This window comes from Patella vulgata, chromosome 4 (genome assembly GCF_932274485.2).
Source record: "Patella vulgata chromosome 4, xgPatVulg1.2, whole genome shotgun sequence".
NCBI lineage: Eukaryota > Metazoa > Mollusca > Gastropoda > Patellidae > Patella > Patella vulgata.
Window position 1 is genome coordinate 70,003,849 of NC_065882.2, and position 20,283 is coordinate 70,024,131.

Below are 20,283 nucleotides of genomic sequence, written 5' to 3' on the forward strand. Positions count from 1 at the left end.
GTAGTAGACAAATTAAACGAAATTTTGAACTATAAAAAAAAAAAAAAAAAAGGATCTGTGTTTTAATCAGATTGTCCGATTACACACTTTTAAACCTGGGTTCAAAAACTCCAGTAAATTTCATACCAGAACTACCTCAGTACACTCAAACTTTGATAGATTGCAGAAACAATTACTGTAAACTCAATTGTAGCTGGAGGAAAACTAACATTCGTGTGAAATTACATGTCAAAATGCACCATTTCTATGTAATGGCTGCTATTCATCATAGTTACAGAAAAGTAACGGTTGCTTTCTGGCAGGTAATTTAATAAGATGTTTCACTAAATGTATATAATACATCAACTTGTACTGAATATTTAAAACAATCCCCTCTAACACAATTTCAATTATTCCGCTTACAGTTCCAGCCCTTTTGTTTTGATGTCCAAAAATCGCAAAATTTACTGCACAATGAACATTTTTTATAATGTGACATCATTAGGATTAGCTAATATTGTTAATAATTGTTTTATTCATATGAACATTTTGGAACTTCATTTCAAAAAGCTATAAATTAACATACTTTTTCAGCAACATCTGAACAATGCCAGACAGAGAGAAAGCAGGCTTTCATGCTAGTTTCTATTTATTGATTTTAATTGCATTTAGGAATTGAAGTGGGAATACTCAGGACACAATTCTATGGCATACAATTACTGTTGATTATTGCTTGATAAAGACAAGAGAAGTCTAGTCAAAACGTCAAAGTAATTATATATATTCCAAAGAATTTTGTCCTGTGCAGATTACATCATAAGGAATTTAAAATGGCTAAATTTTTATTTCTGAGCAAAAAAAAAAAAAATCCTAGATAATTTGACACAGCATGTCATTATGATTTTAAGGCAATCACCTCTAAAAATTGTCACAAATAAAAATAAGTCATGACATTAATGAAAATTGAAATGGGTTACAGTTTGAAAACGACGCATGATGTAAGTTTTAGATTAAGACTAAGAGCTCGCAGTTCTTGCTAGTTTAAATATAGATAATGAAAATTGAATATATTGAAGAATATAATCTCGATTGTCAAGTACCATTGTTACGATAATAATGTCTTGATTATCCATTTTCGAATCAAATTATTAAATGGCGACCATGTTTCAATCCACTTAAAATCATGACCATCCGATGGTCTGGATAGTTGATTGTAATACTAATAATAATTTATTTTTATATAGCGCTCTCCACATTCTAAAAGTTAGTGATAAAAATAACCATAATAATTCAACAGGCTTCTTCGTTTCACTAATTTAAATGATGCATATAAATTTCATACAGATCGGATAATAATTTTGGTCGTTAGAGTATTCACAGGAATTATCTAAATTAAATAGGCTTCTTCATCTCACTGATGTAAACAACATATCAATTTCAAAACAATCAGATGACAAATTAGAGTGTTCACAAGCAATTGTCGACAATGAACAGATGGATGGACAGGGGTGACTGTATATATACAACCACATTTCTATGTGGGCGTATAAAAATCAATGAAATGATTTAGTCTAATTGTTAACGCTGGGCGGACAACAGACAGAAGTGATGACAAAGGCCTGTTAGGCAGATAAAAAATAAAACAGTGTTAACACAAACTAACATGAAAAGTGCTAAACTGAATCTGTATAAAGAAGCCCTTAAAGTCTAACCCATAATGAAACATTGTTTGCAGTGTGATTTTAATAACTTTTGTTGACTTCCTTTGAAACCTGGAATCTATTTAAGTATGATGATGATTAATTCTGAAGGAGTAACAGAGTTTAACTGTTTCTGTCATGATGACCTATAGATCAGCAAGCCATAAAATTTATCTTTTACGTAATCTCACTGAAATTTAAACTTGGTCAAAAAATCAGAACCCCTGTCAATTTATAGGCTACCAATAACTGGAGAGGTTTTGGAGGTGTTGAACCAATTTATTTTACAGTTCTAAACATATTTTTTTGAATTTCAAAGTAATCAGCAGGTTAGGTATAAGTATCAATTCACTTAATTTGATATATATATACATGTTTATTGTTTGAAATGTTGGTGTAATTTGCTTTGTCCCATTGCCTGCAGGTTTGTCTAATGCCATGTGTTTTATTTGTGTGTGGTGTGGTCTTCATGTACGTACTAGCAGAGGTCCTAAGGCCGAAGTAAACACTGAAGGTCTTTTGGACCTGTACAATATTTGCCTATGTTTTGATGGAAGATCAACACATTGGATTTCAAGATAATCCTACTCTTAAAATCCAAACACTTATCAGGTTTCCAAATAATTCCACTCTTTAAAAAAATTACAATTCTCTACTGTAGAGTAGTAGACCCAATAACAGGACATTTTTAATTTAATTTATATTAAAGGAGCTAAATCTCCGTTCCTTGAAATCTAAAATGAACGAAATACATAGAGAATACTGAGCTAGAGCTTTATGTCAATTAATATATTAGTGATCTTTTAGAGGCATTTAGTAACTGGATAGAGCAATAAACTATAACACATACTTATGGAAGAACAATTACTGATTTATTTGGGCGACGTTTCGAAGAGTATTCTCTCAATTGAAAACGTTGAGAGAATACTCTTCGAAACGTCGCCCAAATAAATCAGTAATTGTTCTTCCATAAGTATGTGTTATAGTTTATTAATATATTAGTATTGCAATATATTCTATCTCTGTTAAATACATGTTGACCATTTCATTCTGGAAATAAATTTTATTAATTGATCATCAAAAATGAGAGATGGACATTTTATATTATTTGTGTTTACCTTTATTCTACCAACAGCTTCTTGTGCTTGCATCATTCTTAAAGCTTTAGATGGTTGTCCTTCAGATATTAATTGTGTTGATCCAAGATACCGTGCCCGGAATAACACTCCCTCAATTAAGACTTCAGGGTTATCAGGATTTCGAATTTGTGCTACAAAAATAGATGAAAGAGTATTGGAAATTATCTCTTAGTCTTAAATTATTACCTTAAAACTATATTTACTTCCAGTGTTGAGCAACTATCTGGTTTGGAATCATTAGAAAAATTAACCAAATTAAACAAATTGATAAAGTTAAAATCAATTTTAAACATTTTAACTGGTTTCAATTCATGATACAAATAGTAAATTTCTTTATTTCAAATTGTGAACTAATGCTGTATTTATAACAGAAAAGGAAAATTTCAATGTAGGCCTACTTTTTTGATTTAAATTTTTCTATCTTGATCAAATATCAAGAAGCAAACATAAATAATATCATCAAGATAAAAAAAGAATAAAATTAAATTAAGCAATCAATCCAAAGTACATGCAACATTCAATACACAAAATCACAATTGCAAATCTGTACACAACAGGTCTGGCACGATTAACATTTGACATAATTTAATTATTTCTTGGCTGTACTTTTAGAGGTCAATCTAGCCATTTAAACAAAAAACCTAGAACATCAGGACTGAAAAACAAAGTTTTATTAAGGCTACCTGTAAAGGTTTCTTCTTCCATAAACCCTTAAAATCCCCCATAATGTTATTGTTCACGAGTTTGAACAGCAACCAACATAAATCTGGACAATTCTTAAATCAAAACTTTTTCTAAAATCCTATACGCTAGTGCTGGGTACTGTGATTATAGTTAGAATACAATATGTATCACAATATGCGTCACAATATGAATCGTGATATATATTGAGATCACAAAAATTTAACAAGAAAACCCATACTGGATGTATAAATATTTGTATTTTAATATCAGTGGAACTTAAGAGTGACAGTGGCTATGGTGAATCGCATATCAAGAAATATGATGCCAGCACTACTATACACACCTATAGATGTCACAATTCAGGAACAGCCATACTTACATTCATCACAATGATAGCATGTGATATTAACAAAGAAAGTGGGTTTACTCTGAAGAAGAAGTGACAGGAAACCAGAAATTAACCAAATTACCCAGCTCTGAGAGATCACGTTAGGGCAGCAAGGTGGAATGGGAGATCAGGGCTCAATGGGTTAAAATGGTATTGGATGTTCTAGAAAGAGCATACACTACCTTGGCCATGATGAGTATTAATCTATAGATTTGCTTACTTTCTATTATTGTCTGGATTACAGTACTTACCACAAAACAATTTGGAAGAATGTAAAACTTACAGTTGTATTACATGTCTAGAAAAAGCTACCAACATTATAATGGGTTACCGGTAAATTTACCTCAGCTTCAGGAATAAAATAGACTAATAAAGACTACCGGCACTATCTATTAGTCGGAACATACTAGGACAAATAGATGCATTCTATCATTTAAGATTTATTATCAAGATAAAGTTTTGTAATTTGATAGATTAGAATTGTTTATGTCATTACATAACACTGTAACCAGGTATCATTTAATCTTGTGTATTTAGCACTGATTTCTTTCACATTCGTTTAATATTGAATCTTTGTTTAAAAATTTGATAATGAGTGTCAAATTTACAAGTATTTAATTTCTCGATCACTGTTAAAAAATAAACAACCCAATTGATTATTGATGTATAATGATTAATTTTTGAACAGTGGTCAGGAAATTAAAAAGTTGTAAATTGGACACTCATTATCAAAATTAATTAGTCAGCTTTAAACTGGACTCTAGTAAACATTAGATGATTTGAGGTGATTTTAAATGATTTTTACAAATCTTTAAACAAAGATTTGATATTGAATGAATGTGAAAGATATTAGTGCTAAATACACAAGATTAAATGATACCCGGGTTACAGTGTAATTTTCTGCATGTTTTTTTATTTCGTGCTACACAATTTCTCCCTGCAATGTTCCCTACAGTAATCAATTATGATTATAACTAAACTGGAATAAGGGATAATGGATCTTTATCTATGACACAATAGTTGAGATGGACATTGATTTAATTATATGTAGACATGTTGATTAGACAGAAATTTGGCTTCCTATGCTGACTGCCCCCCTCCCCAAATATGAACATCGTTCTGATGTACATGTTGACTAAAATATGTTAAAGTCAGTTACAGCTTGAACAAAGGGACAAGTAGAATCAGGGTTTATTCAAGGAAAACGGAAACTAACACTGTGTAAAGATCATCAAGAGCACAAATCCCAGTTGAGAAATGAAATGAAATGGGGTTTAATGTCCTACTGTTCTGCTCCGAACTGGGCTAATGAAGACGAGCATAACGCCAAATACAGTGTGGTATGAGGGGAAATTTTGCCTCAACCGTGGCACTAAGGCCTACTCTAATATCGAATTCGAATTGTCAAGGGATTTTTTATGTGCACGACAATGTGTACACAGGACCTCGCTTTTTCGTACCATCTGAACGACTAGACAGCTGTCTTTGCCCAGTTGAGAAATAGATAAACTACTCTTTTAGTCCATGTAGTAATCAGAAAGTTGATTTTAAAATTTGAAAGTGTCTCTACTCTACAAACATGAGTGAAATGTGTGGGTGTATATTACATGTCAAGCTACTATTTATCATCCACCACCAGGTTTATTTCAAAGTTATGAAGAATGCATTGAGCTCTATTTTTCAAATAAAATATCTGCAACATTTAACAATAACCCAACCATAATACAAATTTACTATATTCTGATATAAAACACCTCCACCACACAGAATAAAAAACATAAAAAAAACATTTAGCATCTCATCAGTGTATGGGGAGCTAAAAGCTCTACAACAGCTTGTCAATCAGTCAAGAGGTGCGCTTCAGGGAAATAAAGAGGAAAATCAACAAAGCCCAAAAGGGGGTCAAAGGTTACAAGTTAAAAAAATTTTCAGGACTAAACTGAACCGACTTACCATTCATACATGTTGTTAGTAGTCAAGGGCAAAGGAAGATTCCATGCAGGTCATGGTGGGAAAAATGTAACAATAATTTAGCGTGAGTGTTCATTTCAAAAACAAGACATAACAATCATTTTTCTAATGTTAATTAATATATAATATATAAAAAAAAACAATGAACTAACTGAAATAATATATATTTCATCTAAAAATAAATTGAAGCACAAGACATAATGAAAACAACAATATCCATTATTCACATGTTTTCAACCATGACAAAAATAACTTAAGCTTTAAACATTTTTTTTAAACGAAGACAAAAACATTAAACATTATCACAATTAGATCATCTAATTAAACTGATTAATAAACAAATCATATTCATTTACAGCCCATTATAAACATTGAATATAAAAACAGTTTTTAAAATACATCCTCATTTATTCACCATGCAATATCATGCAAATATCATTTATTTTAAGACAATAAATATCGAAAAAAACTAAAAATAAACTGAAGCTAGAATTGATTCATGAGCAACACCGAAATATGAACAATAAATACAGAGAAAGGGGCCAAATATATAAAGAGTCCAACTAAAGATTATTTAGATCCAGAAAATCATATGCAATTAAATGTATTTATTTATGGAAATTGTGTAAGTTGTGTTTTTGAAAAGCAGAATTAATGGAACTCAAGAGAATAATAATAAAAACAACATTTACTGCAATGATGTACGGAAAACGCTAGATCGGCAACAGTCATGCATAGTTTAGCACATATGACGCCAAATGTGGATTGTGGGTTTTGGTTAGGGTAAGGGTTAGGACCTGCAGATTTCGTCAAAGTCTCGAGATGAAACAGGGCTAGCGCTAACCCTAACCCTAACCCTGGGCAAAGCCTAACCCTTACCCTAACGCACAATCCACAAATAACGTCATATCAGCAGGACCATCTCCGATCTAGCGCTCTCCATGATGTACATGAAAATATTATTGTACTTTATGAATACAGGAATAAGGTTTTCATATAATTAATTTTCTTTCTTCAAAATTTCAAATTAATCCAGCCAAAATAAAAGGCAAGAAGTGAAAACAAAAACAAACAAACCATAAACTAAAGAAAAGAAACAACTGTACACAAGATGAAGAAAATCTGAAGACTAAAGGGAGATAACTCAAAATAAAACTAAAATCCATCAAATAACAGACGTAGAATAGTGACAAATAAACAGCACAAGAGAGTTATCTCAAGTTGAGTAAAAAAAGGACCATATCCAAGATTTGATGAAATAAACACACATATAAACATATCCCTTTCTTTAAATGCTACCCTAGACCTGTGCATAATATTTGGTTATAATCAAGAGCATAACAGAAATTCATTCAGAATTTTAACTTTATTATCAGAAAGTTCTATTGTTAGTAAAAATTTGTTACAGCGGTTTTAAATGTTATCTGTATTTGCATGATAAGCAGATGGGTTGTTTCTGCCACTAAGAGGAGATAACACAGGAGATGGGATACAGACCCCCTGGATAGCGTATACTTGTTTTACTCACCTAGTAGATACATAAATATTACTAGATCTACAACACCAAGATTATATTAGTATAAATTTGTTAGCTTACATGATTCAGGCTCACCTTCTTTGGCTCTTGATCGACGAAGCTCAGCCTGAAAAAAAAACCAAGAAAATGTTAATTAAATATATTGAGAGAGAAATAGAAGTCCACTCAACAGAATATGGAACAATTTTTATTTTCATAATTCTCTTGTGCGTAGAGGTCTTAAGCAGTGGGAGGAAACCACAGGACCTAGAGAAATGGGTAGGCTTGGGATCAAGCCAATGCCACTTGACTCCATCACAGACCTTATGATTTAAACTGCATGTTCTAGACCACTCAGTTCTAGACCACATTAAATATAAGTTTAGAGAATCTCATAAACATATTTAAAGATACCAACAGCCCAGGGCTTCCACTTCAAAATTTTCACTGCCGGTCATTTTTGATAACGCACGAAAACTTTTCAAAGTAAATTTATATTTCATGATTTTTATTCATGGTAGGGTATTATGAATTCACGTGTCTATACTACTTTGTCACCATGGGGTGCACAAAAAAATATATTTTACTTAAAAATGAACTATTAGTAAGGCCCATGATAATTATTTAATAATTAAATATTCCGTTTTGGCTACTTAAATAACGAAATAGTTGAATTGGCCGGAGAAAAACCATTTCAGTAGCTCACACGTAATTAACACGTGCTCTATAGAAAACACACTGACCGGATAATTTTGAGTTGTAATACAATAACTTTGAAATGAAGATAAATATATAATTATCCATGGCATATATCTCACATTTTTTTGGTTTTAGACCATCTCTTACGGAATTACGGGCCGCAGAATTGTGACGTAAATCCTAATAATGTATAACTAAATTACTAACGGATAACTAACTTCACGGCTAGCGACACTAGCGCCCCCTAGAATATGGTCGTGTATAAGAGTAACCGTATATACACGACATTTCTTCTACACGTGGAATTATCAATATTGCTGCACAATAGAACTGGAATACGTATTTTTTGTTATTGTTCAGTAAGCAAGTTAACTACCGGTAATCTCTAGATTTTATTTCAACAATTACCACAAGGCCGTAATACCGCTATAAACATTTTATTTTTAAATGCATTTTTCTTCCAACACGTACGTTGTTGAGGATTTACGTAATTTCTATGCTGTTTTTATTTGATATGACAGTTGGTTGGATTTGAAGAGCATTACTTCATATCAATTGCCCTTTTTCGAAGATCATAATAACCTCGTTTACATTGTGCCTGACCGTAATAGCGGCTTTGTTGTTGAAAATTCTTATGACACGTGGACAATACGTGAATGATTAACAATGGGCCGCTTCACGCCGTTGATTAGATTCCCACTTATCAATTAACATTTATTGCTCTACTACCAGACACGCATCATTAATTATCAACACAACACTCAGTATAATCTGTTGACTACATATATACAACTCTATAACACCAATCACAAGATTGGCTTCTAGACGACGTGCATTCTTGTAAAGTACACAGTGAAGGTTGATCATGGTCATGTTTGAAATTTTTTTTTTTAAAAAAAGACTCTCTTTCCGGCGGGCAAAATGACCGTTAGGTCACATCTAAGGACGGTCATTTTCCATAGCCGTAGGTCTCGACCGGCATATACGGCCGACGTGGAACCCATGCAACAGCCATTTCATGTGATTTTGTTAACTGTACTGTCCTGCGAGGCAACTTTTGGCTAACATGAATTTTATATACCTTCAACGATCTCGCTGTCACTAATGATAGAAATAATAGTTGTATTTTCCTTCTGCTTTTAAAAGATTTTTAAATTGTTGTGAATTAGGATTTCTGTATAGATGGCTGTAAGGTTTCACATAATAGTAGTCCTGAAAACCCAGGATTGTTTTAAGCCCATGTTTTAAGCCCATGCCCGACATTGAAAACTTCCAATTTACGGTGTGGTCGTTGTCTATATTTACAACAATTGATTTATACTGAAGCCAGACAATTATATCCGATTAAGTTTACGAAAAGCTCCAAATGACTGACTTAAAAAACAATCCCTTTTTACTTTAAGAAAACAATTTAATATTTATTATCTGTTTTCTACAAAAAACAGGATTACTGCCTATTAACAAGCTTCATGTTCTTTTCCGTCCTTTTGGTTATTTTGACAGACTTACTTGAGCTTTCCTATTTGATGATGGTTCTGTAAGTTCAGGAATTTCCACATATTGGTCACGTCGCTGGTACTGTTTGTGTAGGAGTCTGTCCGTTTCTTCATCTGTATCGGATTCACCTACAGAGAAAAAAATTTTAAACTTAATACGAGAATAGAAGGAATTCTAATAATGATATCTCTGTGCTTGGAAATAAATCATAATTGAATTCGTTTTTATTATTTTTAAACAATATGAGATTTAATGTTTTATTTATTGCAAAATCCTTACAAATGATACATTTACATAAAAGTTACAATAAGTATGAACAATTGTTAGTATCACTGCAACATCAAATAGTTTCTGCAAAAAAGCAAATTTTCACCTATAACTACATTTACTAATACCAATACAAAAAAAATCAATCTACTTTTCACAACATCTTAATTTAAAAAAAAAAAATCAACACTACGCAATTATAAAATCTAATGTAGCCTTGTTATCGTGTTGAATTATAAATGTTGAAATTTTAAACATATACCTGTAGGCATCCCCGTTACATAAGTGGTACGAGATAAGGGCTCTCGATCACTGCAATACTCTTCTGAAGAACAGTGAGATTCAGAATCGTGCCTCAACTTTTGAGAGCTAGTTGAGTGAGAATTTGTATTAGTTATTTTACTTGTGGAATTGTGACTAGAATCCATATTGTTACTATAAGCGCCATTTTCTAATGAATCTTCCTTCTCGAGTGGTGCATATTTTTTGCCTTTAATACGCCGTGTGTAGCGCTTTCCTTCAAGCTCTTCATGTTCATCATCAGACTCGTAACCTACAAACGAAAAATCATGCATAAACAAATCCACAACATGCAGGAGAAAAATTGGAAAATTACACGATTAATTCTAATAGATCAAAAATGCTTACTAAGCAAAATGCAAATAAAATTTTATTTAATAGAACTAGATATATTGAAAAGGTTTTGTAAATGGAGGAAAATCTAATTAATAAATGTATTAATAAAGACAGTCGAGATATTCAAGAAAATTTAATGCATTCATTCCAGAAGATAAAATAAAAGGATATAAATATATCAAATTCCAAATCATCGTTTATCTAGAATTATTTGATTCCTAATTCACGTCAGCAAAACCTTTCCAATCTAGATTACTGCTACATTTATTCCAAGTTGACTCACAGCTGTTAAATTACCATAATAAAATACATATTCTTCTGTTTAATAAGATCGATACATCAATATCTACTAATATCTGCAACAACTTACACCAAAATTATTAAATTATGAAAAGAATTAAAATTTAATTCTTTCTATATAGCTAGAAATTAAAAAAGAAATACAATATAAATTCACTGAACAACACTGTTTGCTACTACAATAATTCTACCTTTCTTTTTCACTTACAAAGCACAATGAATAAGAAACTAGATTTGCCCCTAAAGACAATTGAAAGTCGTTTTTATATTTTCCTATGTATGTATGTAAAGCTTAATATATTTTGGATATAAACGAACAGTTTTCCTTTTAAAGAATTCTGTTTTTGTCTGGACAAAATTAATAAACATTTCAAAGGTATATATACTTTTTCAGAGATAACTCTCTAATGCTAAGGGCAGACGAGCGTATTTTTTCGTCTGATCGCGCCGATTAAAATTCACCAATGATTTTTTACAGCCAATTACAAATGGGCACATGTAGCGATCATCTCGAGAGTGCATGCCATTCTGCGAGTAAATTACGTCGATCATGTGACTTGTTTTAAATGGCGAATAGCTGAAATCGTAAGATTGCTGTTGTAGTTTGCTATTTATTTGATAAAAACAAAACGCAGAATACCTAGAGGGGCTCGTTGGACAAATCGCAACTAGTGGTACAGGAGTTAGATTCAACGCTTCGGCCGTGGAGGCAGATATTTTGAGATCATGTGATATCAATCATGTCTCCGATTGGCTAATAAAAATGGTTCACGAATTGGATCACCGACGAAAAATATTCAGCCGAAAATTTCTAACATGCTAGATATGAGCGATTTATCAGGTCGAAGGTTCGCCGAGCAGAATCGTCGTCACCAAGAAGGGGCACACGGGCAATTTTTTTGAGCAATTTTAAAAATCGGCGCGATCAGCGAAAAATATGCTCGTCTGTACCCAACTTAAGCTGCCCTAAAAGGCCCTGTTCTCACACAAATTTTATGTCTGATAAATCATTTGTGACAATAGTTACAAATTATATTATTCAGCTTTCTTGGTCAATTACCCGTACATGTAATTGATCAATGTAATGTACCGGTAATGTATTAATATCTTAATATCTTTAAATGGTGTGTGACACACTACATGTACCATACATGTCTATATTACATATAAATATGTATAAAGTTCAGCATACATCGATATATTTTTGTGGTACATTATATTGTGTATCAGATTTTTTGTTTAAATTGTACTGGTATTAAATATCAATTTGAAAATGGCATGTGTTATTGTCTTATCCATTATACGAAATAAGATTACAGAGCATGGCACTTTGTCATCTTGTACATATCTTAAGATCCCAATGTCAGTTTATCAGGGCAGTAGTTTTTAATATTTAAACGTTTCTATGTAATCGGTAATATACGAAATATACATGTAGAAGTGGATAGAAGATGGGCCACAATTATTTTTTGATCCAATAATTCTTGCATTTATATGCTGAACACAACAGCATAATATTGTCTGTCAAATTTTTCAAAATTGCCCGATTTATTTCCTCAACATTGAATACCGGCTTATATGGCATATATTCGTACACTTCTATCATTCGATTTCCTTATCTCAAAAAACAGATATCAGAGCAATGAACATGGTGTGTGTGTAAATGATATTATGCTTCTAAATCATGGCTACTGTTAAATACAGATTAGTGTTACATTGTCCTTGCGTCTTTTATAGTGAATGTTTTAATAGATTGTGCATTCAAATCATGCATATTACCAGGTATAATTAGTTATTTTGCTCTTTAATTAATGCAACGCAAACAATTCTCTGGTCTGGTGTGAAATGAACTAGCTGTGTTTTTAATTTTTGTAAAATAATTTTTTGATTTCCCATTTTTCCCATGAGGTATACACCAACATTACAAACACAATAACATACAAACTAATATAAAGCAGCAGGGAATAAATAAGCTTATTGCATTGCATGTAAACAGAATATAGAAAAAATATTAGATAACGCCATATGGTGTTGGTTACAACTGAAAATTAACACAATCTAACAGCTTTTATCTCATATCAATCGACTTTTGCAACCTTAATCTTGCAATACTATCAATAGACATCATAGAAGAAATTGTCCTATTTTATTATTAATCAAGATATAAAATAATTTTCATGCAAAATTGGGAATAATTGTGGCCGTCAGTGATAAGCATACTGTAAATGAAGATTATATTAAGTCACAGTTTTTCATGCTTCAGAATAAGGTTAACATAGATGTCAACAACCTTATATATTATGTCCTCTTTTTGATTAAGTTAAATGTTTCAACTTAGCTATTTTAAACTTAAAAGAAATAAGTCGTTATTAAAATCAACAATTGACTTTGTTATAGAGAATATTAAAAACTTGATCAATACTATATAAATAGCAAATGTAAAACAAATGATAGCAGATGATTGAGATTTATTTTAGTCACATAAACAGAAAAAGGTCAATCAATGGCCGATTATCTACCTTTGATCATTTGATGTCTTTTCATATATATTTTGTAAAAGGGAATCAAAACATTATTTTTTTGATCTGACAGACCTGATTACTCTGATTATGGACCCTCTGATTTTATAAGGAGGTAATTTGTTAATTATTTGAAAAGACAACGCCTCAAGAGATGTACTGTATCTCCAAATCATTGCTCTGGTAAGAGATAAGCTTAGAAGCAATTGTAAGACATAAGGCAGTTTATAGAAAACCTGATGGCACTTCTTGTTTGAGCGGTTCACATCTAACAGATTATTTACTTTTGTCTAGAAACTAGTACCATAGGTTTGACTCATAAGATGGCAGATGTCAAGTAGAATCCTGGATATATGATGTCAGTGCAAACTCTGCTACATGAAATTATTGTGATTAGCCTTATAGCAGGATAAATGTGACATAAAATTATTGTGAAATTCCATAATCGTAATCAACTAAATAAATAAGTTATATCAAAGTTGAATCAAAGAAAAGGTCATAAGTGATGAAAGCGATAAGCAATGAGATAATACATAGCTTCTAAAATAGAAATGAGATACAGCCTTGTTGCGCTTGTAGTAGCAGTCAACCACTCCTTCTGGGTGACCTAAATAAAACTGATTTGTATTGCCAGCTATGGCATGAAAAGAGCAACATGTACTTGCTACCCATGGCGGCTGCTAAATGGTACCATTCAATAGTTAGATTTCTTGTTTTCCATTGCAATATACTCATGTACTGATCAAGATTAGTAATTAAAGATATATTCCCACGTACAAACTGGGTGATTTGATGATATATTTGGACTAAAAACCTACTCAAACTAATTAATCCATCAAAATTTTGCTTAAAATCCCTCTCAAAACATTGTATTTGCAAGGGAATACCCCAGCTATAAAAAAATATATCAAAAGAGGTCATGTTTGTGACACGCGACTTGGCCGACGCAGTACCTACATGTAGCAATGGGTGCTCACCATCTAGTTTATCAACATATACATCAAGTGCTCACTAGCCTGAAAAATCAGACAATCTCTATATGCAACCTTTGACGTCACTCGAGCAGACATTCCTAAACTTTTAGTAAAACCCTCTCAATTCACTTTTCCTATAACTTAAAATAATTTTCTCTTAACAAGTATCACCACTAAGAACATATCCAATTGACCAGGGCCCAGTTTCTCGAAATTTTAACTAAAGATAAAATCCAATTTTAGTAGATACTTCAATTTTGATTGGCTAAGCACTAAAATCAATCTAATATTATCCAATCAAATTACTAAAATTTGGATTTTACTTTAGTTAAAATTTTGTGAAACAGGCCCCAGGTTTTTATAAGATTTTAACTTATTGGTGGTATCATCCATCCACCCATAAAATCTGACCAAAAACTGAAATTCCTGGTTAAAATAATAGCATGCTGCTGTGAAACAACAAATTTCATGCAACTCATTTTAATATCCCTCTTCAATATCTAACCAAACAGCTATATTGGCCCTTATTTTAGAACACCATAAATTGGCAAGAAAGTTACTGGAATATTCACAGATTATTATAAAGAAATGTGCAATGCATATCGACTGATTCTTGAGAGTCATGGATATTTGGAAACAAGCAAAGTAATCAAGTTAAGGAATGGCAAAAAAGTATAAAGAAAAGATCCACAATGAACAGCATCACAAGGTGCCTTTGGTAATTTTTAAAGCATTTGTAAAAAATACTAACCCTTTTATAAAATATTTTATGCAACAGCAACACCAAAGATGAGATCTATACAATTTTTATTACATAATACTTTTTACGAAGTGAGAAAAAAAAAGAATTGCAAATTGAAAAACTAACTGATCGATAAGTCTGCTTGAATTTTCCCCCACCAAAGGAATTATTTATTGTAGTTTTTATTGATTTTTTGGAAAAAACAATACCATAATTATTTCTTATGGCACCTCTCACTGACAGAAAAAGAAATCGTAATCAAGATAAATTGATATCCAACACCAATTCTTTAATAATATTACTCTACATATATATTCCAGATCATTACTTTTCTTTTATCTTTAGTTTTAAATCCAGGCAGATTAAAAATCAAAATCTATTCCACAAAATAGGTTTTAGATGTCTTTTGTTTAGAACTTAGAAGTTAAATTTGTAGAAAGATGGCAAAGTGTCTTGCACTGTTCCGTTTTTTTTTTTGGAGGGGGGGGGGTGTTTTTTTTGTGAAAGAATCTTCTTACATACACAGTGTAAATGGCAAATGCATAGGAGTGAATTAGTTGCGAGTTTTCAATGTGCATGCTTGGTAATAATAAAAGAACTGATATTAAATGTATTCATGTGGGACACATAATGAAGCAGAATAAATCCAAACTATTTTTTGATTTAGCAAAGGAACTGATTGGATTTGGGTAGCCTTTAGAAAGCATTATATCAATAATAATCAAAGCAGTGACGAAAAAAAAAACTTTCATGAAAATATCTTCATGCTGTGCTAAGCATACAGAACACTGACCCATATTGCAATATTGGAGATTTAATTTATCGATTTAAAATTTATCAAACACACTTCAAAGTTCAAAGCAACCCAAAAAAATATATCTACTTTTTAAATGTCACTCAAAGCTTTTAATGCAGTAGAAATTACCATGCTTGTAACAAAAAATGGTTTCATTTTTTAGCAAAATATTAACTTTTTTTTCAGAGAAGCTATGCAATAATCATGCAATAATGACTAACTACATGTAAAATAAGAACGTGAAGAGTTTGAAGTGAAATAAGGGATGGTGAGAAAAACAAGGTTTATCTTTCCATTTCTTCCCATTGGCAGAATGTGTGATTATAATTTATTGTTCACAAAACCGTTAAACTTGTTATTGATTAACTTTTCCTTAATGTGTTATTAACAAGGTTTTTTTAAAATGTAAACTGGCCTCTAGTGGCAACTGTTTTTCTTGTTTCATGACATTCAATCTATTTTTCCATTAAAGTTATCATCATTTAATTATTTTTTCCTGTTTATTAACGGCAATATAACCCACATACTTGGTCCTTTGTCTACTCAAGAACTGTTACAACAAATAATTAGATGAAGTGACTATAAATGTATGATGTATGAAATGAACATGTCGTCAGTATTGGGTATTGTTGATTAAGGGGTGAGGCTACCCGAAAAATGTGTTCTGAAATTTTAAAGTTATGAATTGAAAATGACACAAGTAGTTAAGAAATGGGCTATACTATATACCGGAAAACACTGAAAAACACCGGAAAACAACCGGAAAATATTGGCAAACTACCGTAAAACACCATGTTATACTGAATACTGGAAAACACCAGAAAAACACTAAATACCGGAAAACACACTAAATACCGGAAACCACCCTAAATAGGTAACCCAGAGAAGGGCTATACTATAAACCGGAAACTAACCCTAACCCTAACTCAGGCACACAGAGGACCAGGCTCCCGGTTACTTATTTAGGGTGCCAGTCTCCGGGTTACCTATTTAAGGTATTTTCCGGTATTTAGTGTGTTTTCCGGATTTTCTGGTATTCAGTATAAAATGGTGTATTCCGGTTGTTTTCCAGTGTTTTCCAGTATATAGTATTGCCGCTAGGAAATGTAATAAACAAGACAAAACTAACATTAAAAATTTTTTTTTTAAAAATTGTTGCTAGAGGAACACATTTTTTTTGAAAAATGTCTCATTTTCAGACTGCTTATTCTTTAATGATAACCCTAAAATCAGACAAGAGTTTTTCTCTATAATTTTCATAGTTTCTTTGAAAATGGTGTTTAAAACATTTGCCTCATCACAATATTTTGTCTTTTGAGAAATATTTTGATAACTTTTCAAATATTAATGATAATTAAAATTGCTTTCTGTCTGATCCACGGTTAGATATTTGTTTATATATCCTGCAAATTTGGTGACGATATCTTAATTAGTTACAAAGATATAGTGTACCTACGCTTTTCATAATTTTCCCCCAAAAAATGAGTTACCCTGGCAACAACATTTTTTAAAGTTACTTTTCCCTTCTTTATTACATTTCCTAACTTCTTGTACCATTTTCAATTCAATAGCTTTAACATTTCAGAACAAATTTTTTTGGGTAGCCCTTCCCCCTTAAAGGGCTCTCAGTACATTATTTTACCTGTCAAATGTCTTACTTGGATCAAAAATTGTCTTGTTGAGAAATCAATCAATACGTTTTTGTCCTTCCCAGAAATGTCATATTTAAGCTAATTTCATGTACTATATTAAATTAATTGAAAATGAGGACAATGCATTTCAATCAGTTGTTTTTATTTTGGAAACAATGAGTTGGATTGTTTTTAATTCATTCATATTTTTATAACAGATTTTGAAATTAACGATGCCTTATGTAAGAACTAAATCTGCCTATTGCAGGTTTTTATTTTGGTTTCAAATGTTATATAAAATATCATTTAAACATTTATTCACATGACAAGCCTATAATCAACTTTTTAGAACATCGAATAGCCAAGATTTAAATGGATTGAAACATGATCGCAATTTAATTATGGATAATTAAAATCAGTCTCAATTGTCAAGTACCATTGCTACAATAATAAACAATATGCAACAACTTTAAACACAGACAATGTCGCTTAGAATAAAGTCATTTTAATAAAGTTTTCAATATTATATTCATTGTGCATTATCTGTTTTTAAACTATTATAGCAAAAACGGCCAGCTCTTTATCTAAATCTTACATAATGCATCATTAATTGAAATGTGAATGTCATATTTGCAACAAATGTTAAAATGTCCAGCTGGAAAAATTTAGTAGTGAGAAGCCTTTGCTTTGTTCATAAATAATGAGTATCTATGTGTGATGAGGAACATGGTTTCGATTATAGACCAAAATGACAAATGACTGGGATGAGAATATTTAACAATTTACAGGAAAAGTAAAAAAAAAAACATAAACAATTATAAAATTATTTATGAATTTAACACATTATTTCTTGTCAAAAACAGGATTCTGATGGACAACAGTTACTAACACTAAAACTTAGAAGTCGAGGGGTCTATAAATCTAATGTTACAATATGAATCCAACTTGAGAGAATATCGCAAAGGTTAGCCGGGAACTACAAGAAATATAGAATACAATCTATTCTATAATATGGTTTTACAATATCACTTATTACAGAAATATATTACCCATTGCACGCATGACTGTTAAAATAAAATGCAATACAAATTCAATCATATATAAAAAGTCAATAATTAGTAGAAAAGAATTATTCAGTCATGCCAAAAGGAAAGATGTTGTTTTTTTTCATCTCTGTACATGTTCCTGAATGATTATATTTCTTATCACGTTCTGAATGAACTTAATATAGAACATCTAGCCCTTAGCATCTCAAAGTGGCCGTATTCAATCCATGAAACTGAGGTCATTTCAATGACAATTTCAGTAATGACAGCACTTGAATCAATGCCTTTTGGGGTTTGATTTGATTGTTGTTGTGCCACGGTACTGAATGAGACTTGTAATAATAAGTATTGTAAAATTAAATATTCTAGTGAAAACACGAATGAAAACAACTTGCCAATTCTGTACTAATGTTAGTCACTGATTAAGGAGAAATTTTCTACAACAGGAAGTTTTCAGTAAACAGTTTCACGTCAAGTTTTATGGACTACTACATGTATCTCTTGTATTAATTTATAATATTTGTTCAACTTCAAGTCATAATATACTGATAAATTAATAAATCATACTGTATCTTTATTATCATCAGATCACTGTAGTACCAACCCAAGCCCATATGTTAACATGTACATGAGAGGCTAAAAACAACAACTTTGAAGGCATTCATATTAAAACTCATGTTGGACAGTTGAATTACCTTTAGGGGATTGGTAAACTTTTCCATCATTTCTTGTAAATTGATTGTTCATCAATTTTTCTTGTTCATCTTCCATCTCATAAACTATTTACCAGTAATAAATTAAAGTACAGGGGTTAGGGTTTTAATCAAATAACTAAATAAATGCTTTAAAGATATATTCCTTTAAGGATAATGAGATCATTTATCAAATCACGAAAATATCATTATTCTTGTAATTTTTTTATCAATGGGGAAAAATAAAATTAAGGGTCAAAAAAGGCTCAAAAGATCAAAAACTAGTTTTAAAACATAGCTAGTTTGATGTTCAAGTGTATAGTTCGGTCCTAACGGTGAAATTGAGAAGTAAATTTATAACACAACTCAAAAAAACAAAGACTTTAAATTCATAAAATAAAATTCTTACACACACACACAGAGAATATCTAAGATATCAAAATGTTAGAAAAAGAAATTAATTTCCAGGTAGTTTCATTCTCATATCAATGGTTAACAGATAAGGACCTCCACCAATGCAGCAATATATATCTTTTATGCTGATAGGTTTAAAATAAATAAGGAATAGTTTTTAGGTTCTTTATCTTTAACAGGTTAATGGTCAAAGTAAATTCATGGAATAAGTTGATAAAAATTTGAAAAACAAAAGTTGTGGATACACAACAGGAACATATCACAAACATTTATCTTCACACTTGTCAAGTTTAAAAAGTGCTGTGACATATAAAGAGTGTATATACTCAATTGAATGCATTATGACTCTTCTCCTATTTTTAAAATCAGGTAAGATTTAAATGACAGTGAGCGATCACTCCCTTTTTACAATAAGATCTGAAACGTCACAGTACATTTTCATATAACAATAACAACCGTGAAGGTGGCAATTGTCAAAAAAGGGAGTTACCTTGTTGTTGCTCTTTCTGAGCATATTCTTGTTCCTGCTGTCTCTCTATTTCTTCTCTTACTCTACGCATTTCTTCCTGACGTTGGATCTTCTGTACATTATCTCCCTTTTTTTCATTATTATTATCTCTGAAAATATAACAGCAAGAGATAATTAACTAAAATATTGTAAAAGCAAAAGGAAATTAATTAACCCAGTAATGA

The 20,283-nt window shown here is 31.3% G+C and overlaps 1 protein-coding gene across 5 annotated transcripts in view; it reads right to left on the reverse strand.

Annotated features, from left to right (window-relative positions):
• LOC126817331 (golgin subfamily A member 6-like protein 22) overlaps positions 1 to 20,283 on the reverse strand; it is a 108,088-nt gene that overhangs the window by 61,118 nt on the left and 26,687 nt on the right. Inside the window, exons 4-10 of one of the 5 annotated variants that reach the window (XM_050544196.2) lie at positions 20,081 to 20,208; positions 19,180 to 19,263; positions 18,488 to 18,502; positions 10,103 to 10,393; positions 9,586 to 9,701; positions 7,474 to 7,504; positions 2,798 to 2,949 (exon numbers count right to left, since the gene is read on the reverse strand). In XM_050544196.2, coding sequence (XP_050400153.1) covers positions 2,798 to 2,949; positions 7,474 to 7,504; positions 9,586 to 9,701; positions 10,103 to 10,393; positions 18,488 to 18,502; positions 19,180 to 19,263; positions 20,081 to 20,208 — 817 coding nt within the window. Of the gene's footprint in view, positions 1 to 2,797; positions 2,950 to 7,458; positions 7,505 to 9,585; positions 9,702 to 10,102; positions 10,394 to 18,487; positions 18,503 to 19,179; positions 19,264 to 20,080; positions 20,209 to 20,283 lie in introns of all 5 variants that reach the window. The other 4 variants (XM_050544199.2, XM_050544195.2, XM_050544197.2 and 1 more) reach the window with 4 other exon arrangements.